This window comes from Elephas maximus, chromosome 22 (assembly GCF_024166365.1).
Source record: "Elephas maximus indicus isolate mEleMax1 chromosome 22, mEleMax1 primary haplotype, whole genome shotgun sequence".
In the NCBI taxonomy this organism is placed as follows: domain Eukaryota; kingdom Metazoa; phylum Chordata; class Mammalia; order Proboscidea; family Elephantidae; genus Elephas; species Elephas maximus.
The window spans coordinates 39,910,829-39,924,930 of record NC_064840.1 but is presented as its reverse complement, the minus strand read 5'-3'; the positions used below and the strand labels follow the sequence as shown (position 1 = coordinate 39,924,930).

Here is a 14,102-nt window from a genome sequence, read left to right as displayed (position 1 = left end):
GCCTTGTTTATATCCTTTGCCCATTTTTTAATTGTGTTGTCTTTTTGTAGTTGAGTTTTTGCAGTATCATGTAGATTTTAGAGATCAGACGCTGATCAGAAATGTCATACCTAAAACCTTTTTCCTAGTCTGTAGGTAATCTTTTTACTCTTTTGGTGAAGTCTTTGGATGAGCATAGGTGTTTGATTTTTAGGAGCTCCCAGTTATCTAGTTTCTCTTCTGGTGTTTGTGCATTGTGAGTAATGTTTTGTATACTGTGTTGTATGCCATGTATTAGGGCTCCTAGCATTGCCCGTATTTTTCTTCCATGATCTTTATCGTTTTAGATTTTGTTTTTAGATCTTTGATCCATTTCGAGTTAGCTTTTGTGCCGGGTCTTCTTTCATTTTTTTGCAGGTGGATATCCAGTTATGCCAGCACCATTTGTTAAAGAGCCTGCTTTTCCCCATTTAACTGATTTTAGGCCTTTGTCAAATATCAGCTGCTCATCTGTGGATGGATTTATGTCTGGATTCTCGATTCTGTTCCATTGGTCTGTGTATCTGTTGTGGTACCAGTACCAGGTTGTTTTGACTACTGTGGAGGTATAATAGGTTCTAAAATCAGGTAGAGTGAGGGCTCCCACTTTGTTCTTCTTTTTCAGTAATGCTTTACTTGTCTGGGGCTCCTTTCCCTTTCATATGAAGTTGGTGATTTGTTTCTCCATCTCAATGAAAAATGTCATTGGAAGTTGGATTGGAATTGCATTGTATCTATAGACTGCTTTTGGTAGAATAGACATTTTTACAACATGGTGTCTCCCTATACATGAGCAAGGTAGGTTTTTCCACTTATGTAGGTCTCTTTTGGTTTCTTGCAGTAGTGTCTTGTAGTTTTCTTTGTACAGGACTTTTACATCTCTGGTAACATTTATTCCTAAGTATTTTATCTTCTTGGGGGCTACTGTAAATGGCATTGACTTGGTGATTACCTTTTTGATGTTCTCTCTGTTGGTGTAGAGGAATCCAACTGATGTTTGTATGTTTATCTTGTATCCTGATAATTTGCTGAACTCTTCCATTAGTTTCAGTAGTTTTCCTGAGGATTCTTGAGGGTTTTCTGTGTATAAGATCATGTCATCTGCAAATAGATATACTTTTACTTCTTCCTCACCAATCTGGATGCCCTTTATTACTTTGTCTAGCCTAATTGCTCTGGCTAGGACCTCCAGCACAATGTTGAATAAGAGTGGTGACACAGGGCATCCTTGTCTGTTTCCCATTCTCAAGGGGAATGCTTTTAGACTCTCTCCATCTAGGATGATGTTGGCTGTTGGCTTTGTTGCTCTTTATTATGTTGAGGATTTTCCTTCTGTTCCTGTTTTCCTGAGAGATTTTATCATGAATGGGTATTGGACTTTGTCAAATGCCTTTTCTGAATCAATTGATAAAAGATGATGTGGTTCTTGTCTTTTATTGTGTTTATATGATGGATTACATTAATTGTTTTTCTAATGTTGAAGTATCTATACATACCGGGTATGAATCCCACTTGGTCATGGTGAATTATTTTTTTGATATGTTGTTGAATTCTATTGGGTATAATTTTGTTGAAGATTTTTGCATCTAAGTTCATGAGGGACATAGGTCTGCAATTGTCTTTTTTTGTGGTGTTTTTACCTGGTTTTAGTGTCAGGGATATGCTGGCTTCATAGAATGAGTTTGGGAGTTTTCCATCCTTTTCTATACTCTGATATACCTTTAGTAGTAGTGGTGTTAACTCTTCTTTGAAAGTTTGGTAGAACTCTCCAGTGAAGCCGTCAGGGCAAGGGCAATTTTTTTTGTTGGGAGTTTTTTAATTACCATTTCAATCTCTTCTTTTGTTATAGGTTTATTTAGTTGTTCTACTTTTGTTTGTGTTAGTTTAGGTAGGTAGTGTGTTTCTAGAAAATCATCCATTCTAGGTTTTCAAATTTGTAAGAGTACAATTTTTCATAGTAATCCGATATGATTCTTTTAATTTCAGTTGAGTCTGTTGTGATATCACCCATCTCATTTCTTATTCAGGTTATTTGCTTCCTCTTCTGTTTTTCTTTTGTCAGTTTGGCCAGTGGTTTATCAATTTTGTCAGTTTTTTCAAAGAACCAGCTTTTGGTCTTGTTAACTCTTTCAATTGTTTTTCTGTTCTCTATTTCATTTAATTCTGCTCTAATTTTTATAACTTGCTTCTGATGCCTAAGGGTTTGTTTTGTTGCTTTCTTTCTATTCATTCAAGTTGCAGGGATAATTCTTTGATTTTGGCCCTTCTTTTTGTATGTGTGCATTTATTGATATAAATTGACCTCTGAGCACTGCTTTAGCTGTGTACCAAAGGTTCTGATAGGAAGTGTTTTCATTCTCATTTGATTCTATGCATTTCTTTACTCCATCCTTATGTCTTCTATAACCCAGTCATTTTTGATCAGAGCGTTGTTCAGTTTCCAAGTGTTTGATGTCTTTTCCCTGCTTTTTCTGTTACTGATTTCTACTTTTATGGCCTTATGGCCAGAGATGGTGCTTTCCAATATTTCGATGTTTTGGATTCTGTTAAGACTTGCTTTATGACCTAATATGTGGTCTCTTCTAGAGAATGTTCCATGTGCACTGGAAAAGAAAGTATACTTGGCTGTTGTTGGGTAGAATATTCAGTATATGTCTGTGAGGTCAAGTTGGTTGATTGTGGCATTTAGATCTTCTGTGTTTTTATTGAGCTTCTTTCTGGATGTTCTGTCCTTCACCAAAAGTGGTGTGTTGAAGTCTCCTACTGTTATTGTGGAGCTGTCTATCTCACTTTTCAATGCTATTAGACTTTGTTTTATGTATCTTGCAGCCCTGTTGTTGGATTCATAAATATTTAATATGGTTTTATCCTCCTGGTATATTGTCTCTTTAATGATTATATAGTGTCCTTCCTTATCCTTTGTGGTGGATTTAACTTTAAAGTCTTTTGTTGGGAATTAATATTGCCACTCCTGCACTTTTTTGATTGTTGTTTGCTTGATATATATTTTTTCCTATCCTTTGAGTTTTAGTTTATTGTTTTCTTTGAGTCTTATGTGTGTCTCTTGTAGGCAGCATATAGACGGATCATGTTTTTTTAATCCATTCTGCCACTGTCTGTCTCTTTATTGGTACATTTAGTCCATTACATTCAGCATACTTTATGGATAGGTATGAGTTTAGTGCTGTCATTTTGATGTCTTTTTTATACGTTATTGACAGTTTCTTTTTCCCACTTAATTTTTTTGCTGAGAAGTTTATCTTTTTTTATTGCCTTTTCCTCTTATTCATTGTTATTAATGATTTTGTTTTTGCTGAGTCGTGATTTTTTTCTTGTATTTTATTTTGATGAGTAAGATCGTTAGGCTCTTTTGTGGTTACCTTAGTAGTTATCCCTATTTTTCTAAGTTTAAACCTAACTTTTATTTCTTTATATCGACTTGACTTCCTCTTCATATGAAAGATCTATGACTGCATTTTTTAGGCCCTCTGTATTGTTTTAACATTGTTATCTTTTACACAATGAAATCACTGTTTCCCTGTTTTGGGTGTTTTTTTATCTGGATTTATTTTTGGGATTTCCCTGTCTGGGTTGACATCAGGTTGCTTTGTCCTGTGTTCTAGTCTTGGGCTGATATCTGGTATTATTGATTTTCTAACCAGAGAACTCCCTGTAGCATTTCTTGTAGTTTTGGTTTGGTTTTTACAAATTCCCTATAATTTCTGTTTATCTAGCAATGTCCTAATTTCACCTTCATATTTGAGAGACAGTTTTGCTGGATATATGACTCTTGGCTGGCAGTTTTTTTCCTCCAATGCTTTATATAATTCATCCCAATGCTTACTTGCCTACCTGTTTTTTGCCAAGTAGTCCAAGCTTATTCTTATCGACTCTGCTTTGTAGGTGACTTTTCGTTTATCCCTAGCCACTGTTAAAATTCTTTTTATCTTTGGTTTTGGCAAGTTTGTTTATAACGTTTGGTGAGTTTATTTTGAGATCTACCTTATGTGGAGTTCAATAAGCATGTTGAATAGATATCTTCTCATTTTTCACAATATCAAGGAAGTTTTCTACCAACAAACCTTCAACAATTCTCTCTGTATTTTCTTGTATCCCTCCCTGTTCTTGTATTCCAGTCACTTGTAGGTTATTTCTCTTGATAAAGTCCCACACGATTCTTAGGGCTTCTTCATTTTTTTGAATTCTTTTGTCTGATTTTTTTTTCAAATGTATAGGTGCCACATGTTTTATCTTCAGTGTCAGTAATCCTGCCTTCCATTTCCTCAGTTTTGCTCCTCTGACTTTCTATCGAGTTGTCTAATTCTGTAAACATATTGTTAATCTTGTGAATTTCTGACTGCTGTCCCTGTATGGATTCTTGCAACTTATTAAATTTTTCATTATTGTTCTTGAATAACCTTTTTAATTTCTTCAGCTGCTTTATCAATGTGTTCCTTGGCTCATTTCTGCGTTTTGCCTGATCTCGTTCCTGATGTCTTAAAGAGTTCTGTATATTAATCTTTTGTATTCTACATCTCATAATTCCAGGAAGACACCTCCATCTGGAAGCTTTCTTTATTCTTTATTTTGAGAACTTGTTGAAGCAATCATGGTCTGCTTCCTTATGTGATTTGAGATTGACGTTTCCAAGCCATCTAAAAGTTATTGTATTAATTCATTTTATGTTTGCTTACTATATCCTAGCTTCTTTCTTTGTTTTGTTTTGATATGCCCAGATTGGCTGCTTGAGTGAGCTAGCTTGATAATTTTCCCCTTTGAAGCTCTAACGTCCTGTCACCAGATGGCTAGAGCTGTTACCAGGTATAGGATCCTAGGAGCCCTTTCACTTTTCTTGTATGGATTCAGCTCACGTGTCCAAGTAGTTGGTTATCAAGTGTGTAGTACAGGCTATGTCCTATAGTCTTAGAGGGGTAGGAGTGATTGGTGTAGGCAGAGGTATCCTGGTTGTAGCAGGGGTCACACTCTAAACAAGGCAGAGGGCTGACAGTCGTCCCCCAAGTGTGTGTGAGGAAAACGCTTCCCTGTTCCCTACAGTACTCACATTGGTGGGTTCTCCAGACAGACCATGGGCATCCAGTGCTTTTGGTTGTCCTTGAACTCCTGTTGTGGGTGGCTATGTGACATGGGTAGCGTCAGCAGTCCTTAGACGCCCTGATGTGGATAGTTGAGGACCCTGTTAAATAGGTAAAGTGGTATCAAACATCAAAAACTCGCCTCTCCACTGCACTGCTGAAATAGTTGCAGTTCGTCAACTAGGGCCTATTCTCCTGAAATGGGCCCGTATAGGTCCATGCAGAGATGATAGGTATTCAAAGGCTGTGGACCATTTGTGCCTGGACAGAAGCCGCTTCTGTCCTCAGTTACCTAGTTGAGTGGAGCTGGCAGATTTTCTTTTCTCCCAATTGTTAATTTATTCCTTCTCCAAGGCCGTGAAAATAGCCCAGGGTGTGCAGCAGCACCTATGTTAGGCCAGGGAAATCGACAGCCACTGAAGCCGGCTGAAAGGCTGGAGGTACGGTAAAATAAACGCAAGTACTCGGCTTTTGCCAAGAATTCTGTTCTTCTCCGGTTCCAAAGGTGTGAGTTGGTTGTGCGGCTTGCTGTTCCTCCCTGAGAAAACCGCATCCTGATTACTACCGCCAGCCCTGTCGCTGTTGCTCCAGGGGATTGTGCCTGAGGGTTCCCGCCACTTCTGAACCATCTCTTCCTCCTTGCACTACTCAGTCTGTTTTCCAACTTTGCCTTTGATGTTCAGTGCTTCTAGCTTGTCATATATGTAATTGTTTCACTTGTTTTTTCAGGCCTTTGTTGTAAGAGGAATCACCAGAAGCGTCTGCCTACTCTCTCATCTTCACCCCACCTCATTATAGGACTTTTGTATATAAAAACATTCTCTCAGTTTGGGTTTTACACCCAACCTGAAACATCCAGATTTTGGTTTTATCCTTCTTGCCAGCTTTGGAAGCCCGTAAAACAATCTTTGTTGTTGCCCAAAGTTATAATGCTGATTGAATTTTCTGACATTTTTATTTTATAACACTTTGTGTTTCTCAACTGGAAATTTTGTGATCTGCTTTTTAACATACACAGAGAAGAAACAGTGCTATTAAGAGGAGCATTTAGTAGTGATACAAATTAACTGCTCTAATAACAATTTTCTTTCTTTATCAGATCTAAATTGAAGCTACAGCAGAAAACAATGTCTCTGTGGTCCTGGGTCAATCAACCCAGTGAACTGAGTCAATTCACTAATCCTCTTTTTGAAGCCAACAATCTTGTCATCTGGCCCTCAGTTGCACCACAGAGTCTTCAGCTATGGGAAGGTAAACTATGCATCATTTTCAAACTTTATTAGTGTTGTCTTTACTGTGTGTGGGTATATGTCCTTCTTTATATCTGAAGACGAGGAAGTGGGCCTGTCCCATAGACCCGTGTGTAATCGTTTACATATCATTGTAGAAAAATTAGCGTTGCACACTTACAAAACTATCTCAAAGGGGGAGGGCGCAGTTGGCAAACAGAGGTAGAAGTTGCACTTTATTTGCATAAAAACATGGTGTAAAATACATTTACTTTCTTTTTAATAATTTTGAAGGTAGGAAGTACATTTTTATTCATCTTTGTATTAAAGAGCATGAGGCATACCCACAAGAATGATAGATATTTGGTATCTTGATCTGAAGATTATAAGTGTCAGTTATTATACCATGTTCTAATACCCTGTGCCCTAAAGGGCTATTCATGTATGCAGAGTTATTTGCCCATTATGTTGACAGATTGCTTTGCTTCCTCAGTTTGAAATTGAGTCTGTTTCTATATCTTCTTGGGATGTCATGTGTCAGATCTCATTCCTTGTGGTATATCTACTATTAACTACTTCCTTCTACTTCAGTTTATGCTTCTAATCTTATCTGTTGAAGTATTTCCTAGTTAGGGTTGTGGGAAAATGGGCTTAGATAGTCTCAAGGTTCTGTAAATGTGAGCTTTGGTGCTTTGATTTGGTGAAGTAATTTTGGCTGCTCAGAACTTTGCTTACTTTCTTGGTTGTTGTAGACAGTCACAAGTGGAGGATAAGTAGCCTCTTAAATGAGAGATTACAGCTCTACCTTTGTTAAAGACTCCTGGGATAATTTATCTAAAAGCCGCTGCTACATTTAGTAACTGAAACGAGAGCCCATAGCTACTTGAGAGAACAGCCAAATTTGAAAGTCTGAGGGGCTGCCCAAAGGATTTAACTACTTTTTATCAAACCTCACTGATAGTTTAGGAATTAAGTGTTAGAATGAAATCTTTATTCTTACATGAATGAGTTCCTGCCACTCCACTAAAAACAGTTTTCTTGTTTAGTTCCTCTTTAACTTAAAGCTTGAAGAAGTTTTACATTAGGTGAAATGTTTTTTTATGGTTGGTATATGCATTATATAGAAGCCCTGGTGGCGCAACAGTTAAGCACTTGTGTAGGCTGGCAGTTTGAACCCATCTAGTGGTTCTGTGGGAGAAATACCAGTTATCTGCTCCCGTAAAGATTACAGCCAAGCAAACCTATGGGACAGGTCTACTCAGTGACATGGGGCCACTATGAGTTGGAATTGACTGGACAGCACCCAACAATATATGTATTATATAATGAAAGTACTTTTTGGCATTAAAACACCTCTCTGCTGTTTACATTTACATTGTAGTTAACCATTAATATTAAATAATTCCTGTATTGAAGAATATGTTTCTAAAAATAAAAACAAAAACAAAAACCCATTGCCATCAAGTCGATTCAGACTCACTGTGACCCTTTAGGATAGAATGAAACTGCCCCATTAGGGTTTCCAAGCTGTAAATCTTTATGGAAGCAGACTGCCACATCTTTCTCCTGCGAAGCAGCTAGTGGGTTGAACTGCCCACTTTCTGGTTAGCAGCCAAGTGCTTAACTGCTGTGCCACCAGGGCTCCCTGTTTTTAAAAATAGTCTCATGTAATAGAAAAACCAACACAAGCCAGTTAATCAGTCATTAAGCTATGTTTCTATTTACCCTATCTGGTAAAGAGTAACATTAGGATATATATAGAAGGACTCATTAGAGCTGGGACAGTTTGGTTTATTGGTTGTGTTTTAATGAATCATAAAACGTTTATGAACTTGCCACCTACTGACATGTTACAGTATGGAAAGTTTTAATATCTCCTTATTGGAATAACTTGAAGCCATTATTTTGGGCTGATATAGTTAATATAAAAAAAAGTTAATATAGGCCTAGATAAAGGAGAAAATGTCTCCTTTTAGTTCATAATCAAATGATATTATTATTTGGGTAAAGAATCAATTGCCTGCAGAATTGAAGAACTGTCTCTCAAATGACAGAACATACAGGCAAGTGAGCTGAAGTTTAGGCTTGTAAATAACAATTTATGTGGTTCTGTTTTTACTATAACTTGCTTTTCCAGTGAAATAATTTCACACATTCTCCTACAGGTCTGGGTAAAGTTCTATAACTGTAAAAAAAAAAAAAGATTTATATTGTGAAACTGGAAAGTTGGATGTAAATTATCAGTTACTTTTTCTGAATATGAGGTATGAAAACACAGAACAGTATTTTAATCTATATGATAATATTGTAGGTTTTTGTTTTTTTTAAGAATTAACAAGCATGTACATAGAAATAGTGACTCTTGAATACTGTATTAATTGTACCGTTTCAGTACGTTAAGATTCCTGTATATTTTAGAGTATAGTAAAACGTATCTGTGAGTTGTAAAAAAAGTAAAAATAATGTATAATGCATGGGATTATGTATTACCCACAAGTATGATGTTAAACCGTGGTATACACCCTTCTCCCTTCTCTTTCCCTTTCCTGGATTCAATAGGTGTTTTCCTACGTTGGAACAGATCCTCCAAATATTTGGATGAAGCTTATGAAGAAATGGTTAACATCATTGAATATAACAAGGAATTACAAGCAAAAGTAAATACCCTTAGGAGACAGTTGGCGGAGCTGGAAACAGACGATGGAATGCAGGAGAGCCCCTAGAAGATCTGCCCTCCCCCCGCTTTTCAAAGAGCCCTCCCAGACCTGTATTCCACCTCTGTCTCTCCTTTGCCCTTCAGTTCACTTTTACAGGGCTTAAGATGTGGAAACCCTCTACTGTAATGAATTTGATTATTAATGAAACTTACTATAATTACTCATGTTTCATGTGGCCTGTTAGGCCTCTTCACTTAGGGAGAAGGAAGGAAGTACTAGTCATTTTATTTTATGTGAAATAGGTCGTTTATTTAATGACATTTGTGTTATACACCATTTTATCATAAGCTTTTATCTCTGTGTACACTTTCCAAACAATGCTCCAAAACAGTCAAGGATATCGTTAATCTCTTTAGGGAATTTACTGGTTTTTAAAAAAGGGTCAGACTTTTAAGCACTCTGGGTATAGAAGTACTTTTCAAAGCTGAAACAGTTTATAAACCAAGGAATTTGGTGTTTAACATGCCATTTCCAGTATTGTCTTTGCCACATGAAATAGCCATTCTCTTTAAAATAGTTTTGGACCAATGAAGCTGAATTAATTCCCTTTTTAATTTGTCAAGAAAGGAAAGTCTAAATGCTTATTCTAGATAAATTACTTTTGTAGGGATAACAGGTACAGTCCTCTGATATTTACATTAACAGTAATTAAATTTATTTTAACAGGAGACACTAAAAGTATGTGCAGTATGGAATTAAAGTAGAAATTTGTTATTGATACAGTATTGTTACTATCAAATTGGTTTTTTAGGTCTTTGACCATACATATTAAATGTGTGTTAAATCCTGGATATAAAATTAAACCATCATTTAGAATAGATGTTGGTTTGTTATAAAATAAACTCCAAACAAAATACGGTTTCCTTAAAGCAGAGATTCACTGCACTTGTCTGAAGTTCTGTGTGTGTTACTGCGTTTTGTTTATTTTTAATTATTCTAAGAGTTTACTAAGGTTAAAAATTCCATGTTGGCTTAAGTCTTTTGCAAATTTGTCTTGACTCCACTGATTTCTCCATTAAGTATTAGACAATTTAAGGGGAGAGGGAGGTTTATGAATATGATGCAGCTCTGTGTTTTAAATTTCAAGAACAGATTTGGAAAGTTTCATTATTATAGAAACAGGGCTATATTTATGCTATACAAGTTTTTTATGCCTACAACTGTAAAATTTGTGGTTTAGTATTTTCCACATAGGTTTCTGTTTTATGACACTGTTCATTTTAGCAAATACTATCAATTCTACTTTCCCTTTAAAAGGATAACTGAAGATTAGTTTTTAACACCCTTTCCACATCATCTGTATATAACCATTTCAGTGTAAAACACGACAGAACTGAACCTTGTTTTAGAACTGTGTATTGAGCTGAAAATATAATTTTAAAAACTAACTCTAGCAAAATCTATGGCCTTAGAAACTGGCAAATACCTTCCATCTTCAGTTGTCCAAGCTTCATCTTTTTCTCCCTCCTCAGACTTGTAGCAAAAGGATAGACAATAATCCATTGTTAAAATACTCATGGTAAATTTGCCTGTTTTCTTCTGTAAGCTTGGTTTTATTGTCAACTTATTTTCCCAGCTAAGTTATATGAATTTGGGGGCATTAAAGCCCTCATTAGAAGGCTAACACAAGGAGCATAAGCAATGATATAACTTGCTACAGAGATTTCTTTATTAGGTGAAGTAACTGTATTAATTATTTAAAAGAGGAAATACTCTAGCTTCTTTATAGCCCCTCAGAATTGCTGGCCACATCTGTTTATGCAGCTCGCCTTTTTGTTTTTCCTATTTTGTCTCAAGAGTAGATGTGAAGAAGGAGCTATTTTCTTCTCAGTTAATAGACCCATAAGGAAAATCATCTAGAGATTTTTAACTGACTCTTTAGAGGTGATTCCCACTAATGATTAGATTGATTGGCCATAGGGCTTCAGTAGGTGGGAACTTTGAAGGACACTACCAATAGGCTTGGTCATGGAGAAACTGTGTGCAGTCAGTTTATACCTGTATTCCTGATGAACATTTTATGTGAGAGCCAGAGTACAATAGTAGCATATTTAAATTTCTTTTTTCTTTCTATTATTGAGACAGATCTCTTAAGCTGTTTTGACAAGTTTACATTTTAGTGTTAATTTATAGAGAGTATCCAAACCCCAGATCTGTTTAGAGATAGTAAAACCAACTTTGGTATTAATCAGTGCACTTTCAAAAAGATCATTTAATAATGCAAATATTAGGGCTTTTCAAATGCGAGAACTCTGTTATGAACAAGTACATTATCAATATAATTTGGTAGAGGGTTTTGGTAATACTATTAAGTTACCTCTCTCGGATGAGATTAAATAAAATGGATAAACTCATGAGACGATGCTTGCTAAACAGTAAATTTGGAGAATTATTTTCGATAAATGTGGCTTTAAGAACTTTACTAAAGAGAAATGGTGGCAGTAATACTTAGCAAGCAAATTGCCCCATAAAAAAAAATATATATATAGGAACCAGTAATAATCAAGTGAGATAATTAAGTTCATGTATATTAGACATCATATTAGGCATCTTCTGAGTTCATTTAATACTGAAGGCTGGTTTACATGGAATGCAAAATGTAGGCCCCACAAAGAATATTTTTTAAAATGTAAAGAATCACTACAATCTTCTACCAAGAGCGTAAGGATCCTTAGATTTAAATTGAGGGCCAAGTTCTTCCTCTTCTAATCTTACATACTTCCACCACCTTTGCCTTCTACTTCCTTGCCTTTCATATCACAAATTCCTAAATCTTACCAAAATGCTTCTCCCTTTGCGACAAGAAGGAAGCCTTTGTTGACTGAGTCCTTGGTTGCCTTTTGAATTAATAAATAAGTTCTGCAAATTAGAAGAATGTAGATGGCTGATTGTGTAAAACATTTGCAACTTCTTTTGTGGCACAACTTTTCAGTAATTATTTACATGGTCAATATTTGCCATTTTCATTTTGTTAAATGGGAAGAAAACAAGGAGAAATTGTATAATCTAATAGCAAGTTTAAATAGTCTATTAAATAGTTTTATTTCCAAGAAAAATTATGCCTTAGAAGCAAGATTTTAGAATTATTTTTGGAAAATTTTGGAAGACAATTGACTCATTTAAGAGCCCATGTAGAGGAGTTTAAAACTTGTCTTTGAACTCTGAGGCCCGGTTAACAGAGGTAAGATCTCATCGTTCTTCATTTTAAGGGGTAAAATTCAGTGAGATTTTAGTGTTAGATTCACTCAGTATGTTTGGTTTATGTTAAATTTTTAATAAATCAGTATCATGGAAAAGATTTGACCAATAGTTGAATCTCTTGAAGTGAAAAAATAGAAAGAATGTTTTACTGCAGCTGTAAAATCTGCTTAGAGACATAACTATTGTAGTTATCTGGTTTCGGAAATATTTAATTGTCAGTCTTAAGTAGGCCATCAGATTAATTTATTATCAGACCTTAACCTGAGGCAAAATTTTGGTGGCTTCCCATTGAGTCTTCCAGATTTACTGAATGAGCACTCTTTATCAAAAAGGTATTTCCTGGACAAAAAAATAGTATTTAGGATAGTTTATCCCCTCCTTTAAAAGCTCTGAAATTTACCAGAGAATGAAGCGATTCAGTGCATCAGATACAAGTTTATGCTATACCTTAAGACAACATAGATTAGTTATTTCTTATTCTTTAATACGGATCAGGTCTTTTTTTTTTCCTCCAGAGCTGGTATCCTAAGTTATTTATTACCAGATAGTATTTTTATGTAATTCATTGCCTTAACAAAAAGCATTAAAAGACTGATTTCTCCATTAATATTTATTCTAAGATGATATGAATGCTAATTTTCTGTTTTCTAGTTTTTATTTTCTTTAATAAAACTTTTTCTGTATTTACTGAGCCTTTTTTTTTTATAATCTGGTACCTACAGCATCTTCTTCCTTTATACCATAGCCCAGAAAAGATCCTCTGAAACTATAGGACTAGATTTTTTAAAGTTCGAACTTGTTATCTAAATTCCTTTTTCGGAAGCCTAAGGGCCTATCTCTTGAACTGCGCTGCAGAATTACAGTTTGTGCTTGATCTAGTGGAAGATGATCGGGCTCACTGTAGACACTACATTATCCTGAAAAGTAACTCCTGATGAGAGTTTATTGGCTTCTCAGCCATTGCGTTCAATCATTTTCAAGTCTAAGGATTTACTATATTTGTGAGTTGTAATAAAATTGAGTTGCGCAACACTGCCTTGTATCTGTCAGAGAAAGACATTTGGTTCACTTTTAAAATGCACATATCTTTGGAGAGATGGATTATTCTATACAAATACTCTGTGAATTCCATTGTTTAGAAGCCCTATAGATCTATTACCATCTACACTAAAAATGTACTTGCACAACTTAGTTTTCAAAAAATGTGTTTCTTCAGTAGCTGGGTATTTGGATTGTACTCTTGATATATTTGAATTTGACTCTTGGATTTAAGTGCACTATTATTCATGTCATATACAAAACTGCACCGTATGACAAATATCTATAATGTATGCTTTGCTAAAGCCTCAAGAGTGCTGTGAAGTACAGAGTTTTATATTGTGACTCTGTCTATATATAACCTGTCTTAGGGAAAAATTCTGAACTTTTAAAAGTCTGAATATTTATAATATTTACTAAGTGTTAAGTTCACTTATGTTTTAAACTTAGAATCATTCACCTTGAGTTCGCTGCTTTGTTGAGCTTGCTTTTACTGAATCAAGAAACTTGTTGCACATGGTACTGTTATCTTAGTGTGTGATATTTGTGTATAGTGTTTTCCCTCTGCCTCAGAGGACTGTTGCACAGATGCTAGTGTTAAATTTCTAGTAGACAATAGTAATAAAATTTGAATATATTCAAATACTGGTAAAGTAAATCTGTAGGCTGAATTTTTTAAAAAATAATTTGTAAAGGGCTGACAATATCTCAGTTAAAACTGATGTATTTTTTTTTACTTTAGATTTTGAAAAATTCGTATCTGTAGAAAACGAGTTGCAAAGCAGTACCTTGAACCAAAAAGTTGG

The 14,102-nt window shown here is 35.3% G+C and overlaps 1 protein-coding gene across 3 annotated transcripts in view; it reads left to right on the top strand.

The window, feature by feature from the left end:
- Positions 1–13,939, top strand: part of MTMR9 (myotubularin related protein 9) — a 134,426-nt gene extending 120,487 nt beyond the window's left edge. For 2 of the 3 annotated variants that reach the window (XM_049866428.1, XM_049866429.1), the window contains exons 10-11: positions 6,211–6,362; positions 8,900–13,939. In XM_049866428.1, the coding sequence (XP_049722385.1) occupies positions 6,211–6,362; positions 8,900–9,063 (316 nt within the window). In that variant the 3' untranslated portion in view covers positions 9,064–13,939. The remainder of the gene's footprint in view (positions 1–6,210; positions 6,363–8,899) is intronic. The other variant, XM_049866427.1, reaches the window with a different exon arrangement.
- The last annotated feature ends 163 nt before the right edge of the window (positions 13,940–14,102 follow it).